The sequence below is a fragment of the Epinephelus lanceolatus genome, chromosome 21 (genome assembly GCF_041903045.1).
Source record: "Epinephelus lanceolatus isolate andai-2023 chromosome 21, ASM4190304v1, whole genome shotgun sequence".
In the NCBI taxonomy this organism is placed as follows: Eukaryota; Metazoa; Chordata; class Actinopteri; order Perciformes; family Serranidae; genus Epinephelus; species Epinephelus lanceolatus.
The window spans coordinates 21,123,371-21,136,091 of NC_135754.1; the positions used below are offsets into that span (position 1 = coordinate 21,123,371).

General features: G+C 41.7%; 1 protein-coding gene across 2 annotated transcripts in view; it reads right to left on the bottom strand.

Moving 5' to 3' along the window:
• The window catches only part of nrg3b (neuregulin 3b), a 312,090-nt gene that overhangs the window by 24,810 nt on the left and 274,559 nt on the right, over positions 1-12,721 (bottom strand). For both annotated transcript variants that reach the window (XM_033610813.2, XM_078163170.1), the window contains exons 5-6: positions 9,816-9,918; positions 3,934-4,060 (exon numbers count right to left, since the gene is read on the bottom strand). In XM_033610813.2, the coding sequence (XP_033466704.2) occupies positions 3,934-4,060; positions 9,816-9,918 (230 nt within the window). The remainder of the gene's footprint in view (positions 1-3,933; positions 4,061-9,815; positions 9,919-12,721) is intronic.

A 12,721-nucleotide genomic window follows, 5' to 3' on the forward strand; every position in this document is an offset into this window, starting at 1 on the left:
TTTTTGTCTTTGCCCTCTTCGTGGATTCCTCCGTGTGTCCAGCTCTGAAAACGTTTTGTTGTTGAATGCAGGGCTTCGCTGAGCCCTCATACATTCCTGTCACCACATTCTCATCGTCATGGTATTAATATAATAGCCTGCCATTGTGCTATGGGACAATAGGCCTGAAATACATGAAACTGGGCGCCGATGTGCCGAGACGGGTTTGGTGTCAGCGGAAGGTTTTTGTGCAGAATGGGATATGAATTTCTCTGTGCAGTATAGCGAAACCATGTGCTGTATCCTGGCTTATTTGAATCTTTTTTCTTTTTTTTTTTTTTACATTTGACTTAAAGGGATACTTTGCTGATTTCCAACCAGCTTTGTATCATAATGTGGGTAGTATGTATAAATGAACATGTTAAACTTCCCTCCATCTTACCATCTCATCTAGGGCTGTTGCTCGAACTACAAATTGTACTTCCGCATGTTTGTACGCCCGCCACCACAGACACAAAGAGCAAAGCAAACTCAGATCAAACGGCAGAACTAGGAAGTGCTGATCAAATATTAACCAAGGTTCTGCTACTGTATGGCCTATTTCTCACTTAAAACGTTTTAGCTAAAGCAAATGCCACAATCCTGTTTCGCTGTTTTCACTGGTCATACAGCACCAATTTCAAAAGTATTTATGTTTTCCACTGCATAGACAGCCCAGCTTTATGAAGAGACCATCTTTCCTGCAGTGAAACACAGCTACTTAACAGCCCCGACATTTAACATCAAATGTTGTACAACTTCTTGGCTGTCAACCGCTCAAAGCCATAATTTCCAGCGACTCCCTCAAAAGGCTTTCAGACTGTGCCAACTGCAGTTCTGTGGGTGGGGCTAGCTTGAGGGGTGTTTGTTTCAGTGGGTGACAATAGACACTGTTGCATTATTAATGAGCTTCAGTGCAGGCTGCATTTGGCATCCCAAGAATGACAGAACAAGGCTGAACCTGAATGAGCAATTTCAACAGCTAATACGACTGTGTCTGAAACAAACGTGATGGTTATCAAACAGGCGCACCGCCCTTTTGTTTGTCTCCAGTTTAGCGCGCTCACTACCTGCCTCTACACATATTATTTATGTGAGAGTCATGCAAATTAAAGAAGATTTATTTGTTTGAAGTATTTATTTATGTTCTTGCAATTTGTGAGGGTCAGTAACACCTGGAGATTTCCACATCTACAAAGAGCATGTGCACATTAGCACATGCGTATGATAGGAAAGCAGCGATGCGAGTAACTTCCTCAGACGATATGAAAGAAGGCTGCACGATGAGCAACAACAAAAACAATAAAGTAGCACCTTATTAAGGAAAAACAAACGTGACCATTTTTCCAACACCAAACAAAGAGGGTGCATTCGGGAAAGTGCTAATGCGTTATTGCACTCTTTTGATGAGACCTTTATAAGTGTGCATTAGGCTGCAATTACCTTGGGTTTTTGCAGAGACATCAGCCTTATCAGTGCCATCTACATCCTCCACCTGCTCTGCTGTGAATGTCTGGGTCACTTCTCTCTCCTGCAGCGTCTGCCACTGCAGGCTGTGGTGGCTTTTAATTAATTCCAAGCTACATTTTCTTTTATGTCTACACCCTGCCATTTCTTTTTACTCAAACCAGGTTTGTCTTGGTGCTTTTTCACTGCGAGAAACAGCCACCCATATTAGATTTTTCTCCTTTTGGCTTGTCACGTTTCTCTCCAAAATGTCTCAGTGTTGTGTTTCTTCATTAATCAATAATTTAATCACACAGCTTTGTTTTTCTTTTCACTCTCTGAGCTGAGGGTTACAGTTTGCACAAACTTCTCTATACTACTGCAAATTTTTACCTGTGCTTTAAAGATACAGAGAAAGTCACTAGAACAAGGTCCCATTTGCAAAAATCTAGTTCCCACATATTTTTACCAATTAATTTTTAAAACTTTTCCATAACATTTTACCCCATTCCCATAACTTTATTTAAGTAGGTCAGAATGAGTATGCCTATATAGCAGTGCAGCCATACATTATTGAACATGCACTTCCAAGGCTAACTATAAGCAAACTGCTAGCACAACTTTCCTCGCTCATTAGACATTCACACTGCCAATGGATCAGACCAGTACATACGGCTACTTGACAAACATCAAGGCCATTTTTACATGACTTTGGAATATAATTTTGACAAGTTTGTATGTATTTATTTATTGTTAAACTAATGTGAACTAAAGTGAGCATACACAAAACCTTATTAGGCCCTGATCACACAGAAAGCAAAGACTTTTATTTTTTTTTATTGAGTGCCACTAGTAAAAAAAAAAAAAAAAACACTTGCTGCACCTTTTTATTGTTGCTAGGCAACCACCCTATCATGTCCTTACAGGGACCTTTCCGTGTAATCAATCTACCGTTCAATCAGGGCACTGTCTGTAGCTCTGGTTGAGGGTGAGAGGCTTTCAGCAAATAGTTTGTTGGGCACAGGGAAGCAGAGATCTGTGTGGGTACATGAGACCCTAACAAAGAGGGTGGATCATGGGGAGTACCACCAGTTGGTCCAGGAGCTTCTCCTTCATGATGGCTGTTTCCAGGCGTATTTTAGGATGACTCAGGGGCAGTTTGACAACCTGCTGTCTATTGTCGGGCCATATAGCTCTGGGTATCCAGCTACTGCTACCCCCAGGTTCTCCTCTATTGTTTACCAACTGCAAACTTGCTGTCATGACCACCACACACAACCCGCTGCCTGTCAAATCAACCGATTGGACAATGGGAAATAAGATGGCAAAATAAAGAGATGACATAGGGCGCTTTTCTGCTCTGAGTTGAAGTTTTTTGCAACTCCAGGAGTTCAGAGCGCTTCAGCGAAAACACCAGGTGCCTAGACCACCCCTAAAAAATCACACAGCAACGCAAAAAACAAGAGCAAAAAGCTTCATTCTCCTTATAAAACAACTACAAAAAACACCTCCAGCTGCTGAAGCGCTTCCTGTGTGATCGGAGCCTTAGAAAAAAGAAGATCGCCACCATGTTCCTTAAGTCTGCCCCAAATGACCCAACATACTAGCTAATAATTGCTTATCGAGACATCTATGTACCTACATTTATAGATGTCTGAATCATGATACCTAATGATTCACCAGGTACTGTTTAGGCTAAGTGCTCTCTGTAAATAACCAACCTATTAATAGCCAACTGTTTGATCTATAGACTGAGTTAAGTTGGAGACTGTGTGACTGTACTGCAGCAGCCTCCTGCTCAAGCTATCGTTAGCTATCCATCAGTAGTAACTGTCACCAGCTGGAGCTAGAGAAACTTATGTTGTGTAACATTAGACACGTTTTAGGATTTTTATGTTTTGGGATACATTCTGTTTAATTCCAAACCCTTTTCAGGCCTGGAAAGCTTTTACAATGTCATAACTTTTCCAGGACTTTCATGACTGTGAGAACCCTGCATAGATTTTCAACACAGGAAGTGAACGTGCCAAAAATACACTTTTGGATTTCTCAGGAGTAAAAAACCACTAGTAAAGCGTCATTTAACATTATTTGTCTACTATACAGTATTGTTGCTGTGCTTGCATGGTGAATTCAAGAACCATGACAAGCTACAGATTAGAATTTTCAATCTGCAGTTTGTCACAGGGATCTGTCATTGTGAACATGACAAGCAGATTTTTTTCTGTATAACACGCGATGCATTTATTTGAAACTATAATTCCCTGCTGTCTCTCAGCTCCTGTCATATGTGAGTGTGAACAAAAGGCTTCAGCCACTGGAGAGATTATTAAGACACACATCGTACATCATCCTGTCAAGCACTCTAAACTCTGTTTTTAGAAATGTACTATACATATTACGATGAAAATAATGATAATGATGATAAAGATATGACTGATAATAAATCAATACCAGAGAAAGACTTACTTTTTGGAGCTGAAGGCTGTATTGGAGCCTGGGAGTAGATTTGGACATGAGGCCAGAGGCGTTGACACTGCAGTCCCTCAGGCTGCGGCTATCGGAGAAATGAGCCTGGAGTTTTTCTCTGTGTCTCCTGTTGATAAAAAATGCAATATTGTGACTAAAATAAAGATGTAGTCCGGAACATGAGATGGTTTGTTGACAATACAGACTGTAATTTAAGGGTACAATTAAAAAAAAAGACGAAGGAAACATGACCATGGTGGTATACTTCATCATAAAGTGTCTGGCTCTGTTAGCTATTTGCTGTGGTCAGGGTATTTCCTTCTTTCCCTCTAATGATAACACAATATGATTACAGGTTTTGTTCCAGTTATTGATTTCTGTGACCCACTTGGCCCGCTCTTTACACACACATGTAACGGCAAGGTAGGTGATCATATTTATTGACCTGATACTCTTTAATCTTGACACAGTTTACTGTGTGTAAAAGCAGCCACACACATCACACTCACCCACCCAACCCTGTGCTTCTTTACTTGTGAGGACCCTCATTACCTTAAAGGGACAGTTTGTCTCAATATCAAAAATACATATTTTACCTCTTTCCTGTAGTGCTGTTTATCAGTCTAGATTGTTTTGGTGTGAGTTGCAGAGTGTTGGCGATATCAGCTGTAGAGATGTCTGCCTTCTCTCAAATATACTGGAACTAGATGGTACTTGGTTTGTGGTGCTCAAAGCACCAAATATACATGAACTGGTTACTATAGCTAATTCACAGACCTTGTTGTGAGCAGCTTCATCTAAGAACTATTTTCTTTCTACCAATCTCCACCTGCCAACTGTATCACCACGATGAAGGAAGCGTGCATCTAAGCATGCATGACTGAGCTAGCTAATGTTACAGCTCATCTGAAGAGGCAGCAATTGATGCACGCATTCTCCTGCGGGGTGATTTGGTTGGTGGGTGTAGAGTAAGAAAATGAAACTGCCTACATGAACCCACATGAAACTGCTCACAACAAGGTCTGCGGATTATCTTGAGTCACCAGGTCACGATCTCTCCGAAGAGACACTGCTGTTGAGTTTTTCAAATGTGTTTATTTGAGCACCACAACCGAGTGCCATCTAGTTCCATTATATTGGAGAGGAAGGCATATATCTCTATAGCTGATGTCTCCAACACTTGGCAATGAGGACCCCTAATGAGGACAACATGTACTCACTTTCCAAAATGTCTTCACTCTCAAAATCTTAAACTGAAATTGGTTCTCACAAAGCTAGATGTACAAATACACGAACACATATAATGTACGTATATATGAGATTAGTCCTGCCAGAATCTTAGAACCCATTGTCTATCACAGTGGTTCTCAAATGGTGTGCCATGACGCCAATCCAGGTGTGCCATGGAATTTTGTGATAACCACACATTATTATTGCAATATTCAACTGGGCTGATACAAAAAGTTATGAATGAATATTTGATTGACTGTATCAGTATGTTGTGCACTCCCATTGCCTAATAAAAAAGGAAACTCTAGCTAAGAAACTGTACTTTAATTTGAAAAACTTTCATGGGGAACCTACTTGTCGCTGTTTGCGCTTGGGAATTATAAGTGTGTGACACATCAAAAGAACTGATTGGCAGCCAGTGTGAGGGATGATAACATTTAAAAGGAGCAAGCTGTGAGAGGGACAATGGATCGCTTTATTGTCTGAAGCAAATTACAACAAAGCACCAGTGAAGACGACCTACCATCTAAACATAAGAGAAAGAAAACTGTCAGTAGAGTGTATCACGAAAGCTACCTGTCTTATCTTTATTGTCTTATGTCGTGATAAGAGTGATAACACGTGTCATAGAAGGGACTGTGCACAAATATAACTACAGGTGTGCCTTCAGATTTTGCCTTGGGCGCAAAAATTTTGAAAACCACTGGTCTATCGATCTGACGATGATATGGGGCAACAGCCAATATTTCAGGGTTTCTGGTGTAGTCAGCAGATATCCGGCTACAAACGGACTACAAAGAAAAAACAGAATGCTTGCAGTCCCAAAATCTTGTGCCATTGCCTACAGATTCTGTACACATATGCAGATATCTGCTTCTGGCGGTTGCTAGGATATGACTTTATACCTGTTAATTGTAGGCAGGTATATAGTAAAGATGTGCCCACTAAAAGATATATAATTTGTATTACTTTGTGTCAGACACACACACACATACACACACACAATTGAAAGTTAAGGACTTTTGACTTGTCTTATGGTGAAACTACTGAGCTCTAACACCATCTGTCAAATACTGTTAAAGCACGAGCGCCTTGAAAGGTTAAAGTGACAACATGAGCTCCAGTCAATTTGCTGCTCACATGTGGACATTTTTCCTCCAGAGCTGTAGCTGAAGGTTTGATGGTGAAGAAAAGCGCTCCAACTGGTTACAAAAATAGCATTAGGAGAGAAGATGTCTTGCACAAGTGAAAATTTAATTAAGGCAATGTACCGTGAAACGTCCATTACATGCCTTTGTGATAATATTCCGGGAAAGGAGAGAAAGAAAGAAAGAAAGACAAAGATCTTCCAGAAATACTTCCAGAGACACCCGAGTGTTGAACCTTTACTTGACAGAGGGAGACTGCAAGGAACATCTCCGGTTGGATGTATTAATGGATAGATAATGTGCATGCATGAGTAATCAGAAGCTGTGAAGTGAACATGTCACACTGACAGTGCCTGGTAGGTGTTAATTTATCCATGTGCATCTGGTGACTTAAGACGACTCTCCAGCTCTCCTGCCTCATAATTACCTTTAATTTCTTGACACATGGGCAATATATAATTGCTTCCAATCTGTTCCAATATTAACCTTAAAAAAAGCTTTTATGAACAAACAAAAATGTAATACAGAAAAGTTAAGTGGCATCTTTTGGCCATGCTAAATATAAAATATGACAGTGTTCCTTCATTTTGGATTAAACTTTGATTGGATTAAAAATTAATTGATGCTTAAGACTTTTGGATTAAATGTTAATTCACCATTAAATGTTCATTTTTAAATACTAGGTTGCTAAACTCTCTCTGCAGCTGGGGCCTGTTAAATGTTTCCAGAGTAAATGACAGGGCACAAAGTTAAAAAGGAGGCAAATGACTAAACTGGATGGAAAGCACAACAAACTAAACCGCGACTAACTGATGGTGTATACGTTACGGTTAAAGCAGTAAAATAAATATTCAGGTGTCATCAATTATTATATGAGCTCACTACATCATGCTGTACAAAACGGTACAGTTAGGTACAAGTTAAATCGCTGGGCCATCCACGTTTGTTTCTGATTTCTTTTTAATGAGAATTCCCACTCAGACGTTAGCAAAAAGTGGTGACGTAGGTTATGGCGCTGATGTTCTACCTCTTAAGGCCCATTTATGCTCCCTTTACGTACGAAAATGTATACGTCCCTTTCAAACGATGTTACCGTCACTGCCCACATACTTCCATGCATCCTTTACGTTGGCATGGATGTTAACCAATGTATCCACCAGGAGGCACCCCAGAGTCAAAAGTTTATGACAACAACAAACTCAAAAACAAACATGGCGACTGTGGAGGAGATATTGATAATGTACCTCTTGCATAAAAGACAAAAACAGAGGCAGCGTTGTAGGAGGTGGTGGTCGGTGAGGCCGTTAAATACATCGCAACTGGAGGACGGAGAATTCTTTTCTCTAGTACTGCCGATGAGAGAAATTAAATTGTTATTTCTTCTTCGTGTCTCACTAGAGCTACATATCGGGTAGTGACAGCAACACTGCCACCACGGTTCCCGGTGGTACTGCTCCGTTTGGCCCGTATCCGTAAGCTTTATGGAAACGTGCAGAAATACGGACGAAATGAACGTGGAGCACGGACAGAAGGCTCCGTCCGTATCCGGATCCATATTTAACGTTGAGCATAAATGGGCCTTTACCCCTAACACGCCCTTCGCTGACGGCATGGAGAGTGAGGGAAAATGTTGGATTTAAAGATTTCAGCTTTAAGGTGAAAGATGGTCCTTTTTCTAATGGTGAAGACCAATTAAAATTCTATATAATACTGAATTTGTACAGTATAAACACATTTATCGCTCCATAGTTAGTGTATAGACCCTTTTATTGTGAGTACACAGTATGATGCTTTTTAGTGGGCGGGGCTTAGCTGGAGGCAAAAAAATTCTCCGTAGACATTTACTTGTTCGCGACAATGGAAGAATGATGCGAGTGGTACGTTCAGAAATAGTCATTCCAAGTGCCGGCGCGCACTCTGGCACAAACTGGACCACTCGGAAATTTGGAGTGCTGTCTGAATGTACTGTTTGATTATCCATACCAACACATTCTCGGAGTGGCAGAGCGCACTCTCAGCACTCTGGGGGGGGAGACGGAGCAACAGAGCACCGTGCAGCGCCATTTCTTCGACTAACAGAGCTCTCATTTTAGTGTGGAGCATCAGACTGAATTTACGAACACACCATGTCAGGTCACTCACTCTCCAGGACTGCGAGTGTTACTTGAATAAGTAAACACTGACCAACGGGACCAGACTGGCCGACCCGTATGCTCTCTCTCAGTGGATGGATGATGTGACAGGAAGCTTTGTGGTTGATTACTATGCCAATCTCTCAAAGGAGGACGACATTTGAACAGTGTCCTGCAGTTTGTTTTGCTATCAAAGCTAAGGTTAGCTAATGCGCTAAGAAGTTAACATTACAGAGCAATTCACTCCTCTTAATATCTCCCCAATGTCTGATTAGGTGGACATGATAACCTTTAATACACATAACGTTATTCATCTGTAAATTTGGAACTTTAATTTTGATTTTAATTTATAAGAAACACTATTGGAAAGCTGCAAAATGATATTAAAAAATAATAGAGCCGCCCTTTAATTTTACAGTCCGATCCATGATCATCATCGGCAGCTGATGGTGGATATTTGGCAAGCATCAGCACTATACTGACACGTAGCCTCACTTCCATATCCTGCCTTATTACTAAGTTTTATAACCACACATAATTAACTAGGCTTTGATGTTTATTTCTTTCTGTCTTTAAAAAATGTATAAGTGACTCTCTTATCTCCAACTCCTCTGTATAGTCTTTAAACTCCATCAAGAATGCACTGCTGGTTAATCTTCTCAGTGAAGTACTGATGCAAATAAAATTTCAGGTCTTTACTGAAGAGCAGAATAAACTTAAGTTTATTGCAGGCGAAGCTCCGCTGTCAAACAACATTTGGGGAAAAGAGATTCAATTTAACAAGGTCTCTGGGTTTGGATAATTTCCGGTACATTTATTCTACCGTTCAGCGAGGACTCACTGACCTACGGCTCTACAGTACCGAAAATAAAACCTTGATTTTGTTTATCAAGACCAATTCAATCAACACAACCTACATTAACTCCCTCTTTACACTCAGCTATTACTTTTCTTTGTCTACATTCCTTTTCTTTCTTCTCCCCTGCAGTGAGTAATTGACTTTGGCGGGCTCCTTTCGTGCCGCCTGGTACCCCTCTTAACCGGTCGCGCACACGTACACGCGCGCTCAGGGCCCAATGTGTTCCGAACTTGCTCTAGCTTGCTTGCCTCTAGCTCCCCTTATCTGTGTGTTTTGTTTTGTGTGAAGCATTTTGTGACACACCTACTTGCTAATACCACTTTACAAATAAATCTTACATGAGTATCTGTCCCAAATGCATCCTACACAATTTAGATTTGATGCCCCGCTAAAAGATCCTCTAGCTGACTCACACTTAGAATTTCATTGGGCTCCATGCCATGATAGTAAAGTGCTCTTTCTGCACAGCCGGGGGCATACTCTACTAATGTGGTGCTGGCTGGCATCACTCACTTGTTGCGGCGGTAGAGAGCCATACATGCCACTCCAAGGAGACAGATCCCCGAGGCGATGCTGAAGATGGACAGCACCTGCCTCTGGTAGGTGTCACCGCTCTCTGTGGAGGAAAGAATACAGTTCAGGCCACTGAATTTCTACTGTGACATAAAGGATATGGGCTACAATTGAGCAGGGAGGAAGAAAAGTATCATGAATTAACATAACAGGCTCACACAAACGGCAGATGGACGTACACACACGAGGCCACACACACAGACATCCACCCACAATCTGCATTAGCATAAAGCGACCAATGCTGCTGTCAGTAAATGTCAGTGTTTGAGCATGGGATAGGGACATGGCAGACACAGGCAGGGCTCAGTGACATGTGCTAACTGAAGTGTGATAATCATTTCGTTCAGACAAACCCAGCAGGCAACGCCGGATGGACTGTCGGCACAGCAGGGGCCACACCGTGTGTGTGTGTGCAAGTACTGTATGTGTGTCAGCATTCAGAGTCTGATGGCGACAGGGAATTAGCAGCAAATGAATGCTCCCGGAGCTTCTTGTCAGACCCCTGCACATCAGCGGCAGAGGCTTAAGGTCACAAGCAGCTGGGACAAGTAGCAGTTGATCCCAGCAGATATCTGTCTGACTGATCAGCTGGATTGTGGAGCTGCACTACTTACCATAGTGCACGGTGCAGGGGAGGGTGGAGGCGGTGCAGGAGCTGGCTTATTAAGAACAAACCATCAAGTGGTTCAAATGACTGAAACCTGCAACTTGGCAGCTGCGACCGCCACTTCGTACGTCAACACCACTGCTAAATTGGAGAGAACAAGACTTGCCTGTAAACAAATGCAAGTCAAGAGGGGAGCGAGGTTTTTCTGGAGAAAAAGCACTATAACGTTTACATCTCTCAACCAATTGCAATGTGTCTTTTTTATATTTAAGGGTATATGATCTATGTGTAGTACATAAAAAGTGTTTTATGTGTGGTTAAGGAGAATCTCAATATTTAGGCTATAATCATCGCTGGAGGCTCAATATTAGAATGCGTTTTATGCCCAGTTCAGACCATATTGGACAGTGGGTCGCTGCTGCTGTGCTCTGTATGTGTTTATGCCCCCTCCACACGCACACATTCACATTGACCGGTTGTTTATATAATTGTGGTGTATTGATTATGAATACAGTCCATCTGATGCTTGTTTTTTTCTGTTTTTCGCCGTTTCAATACCACTACAAATGCAGCTGTAGCCACTATCACTATCCTCACTCATGTTTACAGAACCTACGAATTATATTCAGCCACAAAATAAGTCTGAAAAGCTGGAAATCAGAACGGAAGTACAGAGAGTTGTTGCATAGAGATGATACGCCTTCACATCTAGTTGCATTATTGGTGTGAACCAGCAGGATTTTAGAACGTTGCAGAACGGCGCATTGCAAGTAGTTTCAACTTGTCTCGTCGCTAATCTTTGGTCTGAGGTGGGTATTAGGCAAACATGAACTGAGTTACTTACTCAGTGAAAAATAATTCACTGTCATAAGGAAATGTAAAAACTCATTTTTGTCAACATTGTAGTAGACGTTGACGAGCGCTTGAGCCACACTTCAGCAGTGACTCAAAGACATTGTAGCTGGTCATGCTGTTGTGTTGTTGCTCATAGTGTAAACACAACATAACAGACACTCCTCTCGAGTGTCCAGAGGCAATTATAGCCTAAATATCAAGATTCTAATTAACTACACATGGGACCTAGATCATAAACCCATGAATATAAAAATGACTTCTCCAAATTGGTTGAGAAATATAAATGTTATAGTGCTTTTTATCCAGCTCCCCAGATTACTTGCATTCACTGACAGGCAAATCTTGCCCTCACCAATATGGCACCGACAATGATGTATGCCTGTAAAAGGCTGACACAGTCAATGTAGCATCATACCTTTATGTCTGTGCAACCTGTCATGGGCCTAATCCACTGTGGATAGACTTCTCTGTCCCATCGTCATTCACGCCCTTGAACATAAGCCCCTGTGACATTACTCAATCAATCAAAAACAATAAATCCCCCTGTGTCTGATCTCACCACCTTGACAACTGCAGGCTAAAGTGCAGAAAACATCACCACAGCCTGTTCGTGACCTTTGAGGGCTTGTCTGTGGCTTTTGATGCTGTCAACAGAGAACTGTCCTGGGAGGTCTTCTTCATCCGTGCTTGTCTACCCCGGTTTATCAAGTTCCTCCAACTCTTGTTTTAAGGGCACAGTTGGAGAGCTTCCTGTGCTCAAAGCTTGCACTGGAGTGCAACCAAGCAGTCTGTTTGCAACATTCCACCCCTTTTTTTTCTTCCATTTTCCCTCTGCATTACATCAGTGCTGCATCAACACATTTAAGGGGTAGTATGGTGTAATTGAGTTCAAACTGGAGGGAAACCTTTTTAATATTAGAATGCTTCTGGCAAAAGATGAAGATAACATCTGAACACATCCCAGAGTTACAATATGTGGAGATATATATATATATATATGCATCAGAGGTCTAAACTGCCCACTCAGCTCCTGTGAAAAGGAGCAGGGTGGGTTGGATTAAAATAGAGCAGGTCCAAAGAAATGCTGCAGGGTGGCCAACTGTGACACACTATAGCTTATTTAACACAGGCAAACTGACAAACTGCTACGAGGGTAATTTCACATTTGCTTTTGCAATAAAGAAAAAAAGCCACAAGGCTTTCGATTTACTGGTCCATCTACGTCCCTCACCTACGGTCATGAGCTCTGGGTAGTGACTGAAAGAATGAGAATGCGGATACAAGCAGCTGAAATGAGTTTCCTCCGTGGTGTGGCTGGACTCAGCCTTACAGATAGGGTAAGGAGCTCTGAGATCCGGAGGGAGCTTGGAGCAGAGACATTGCT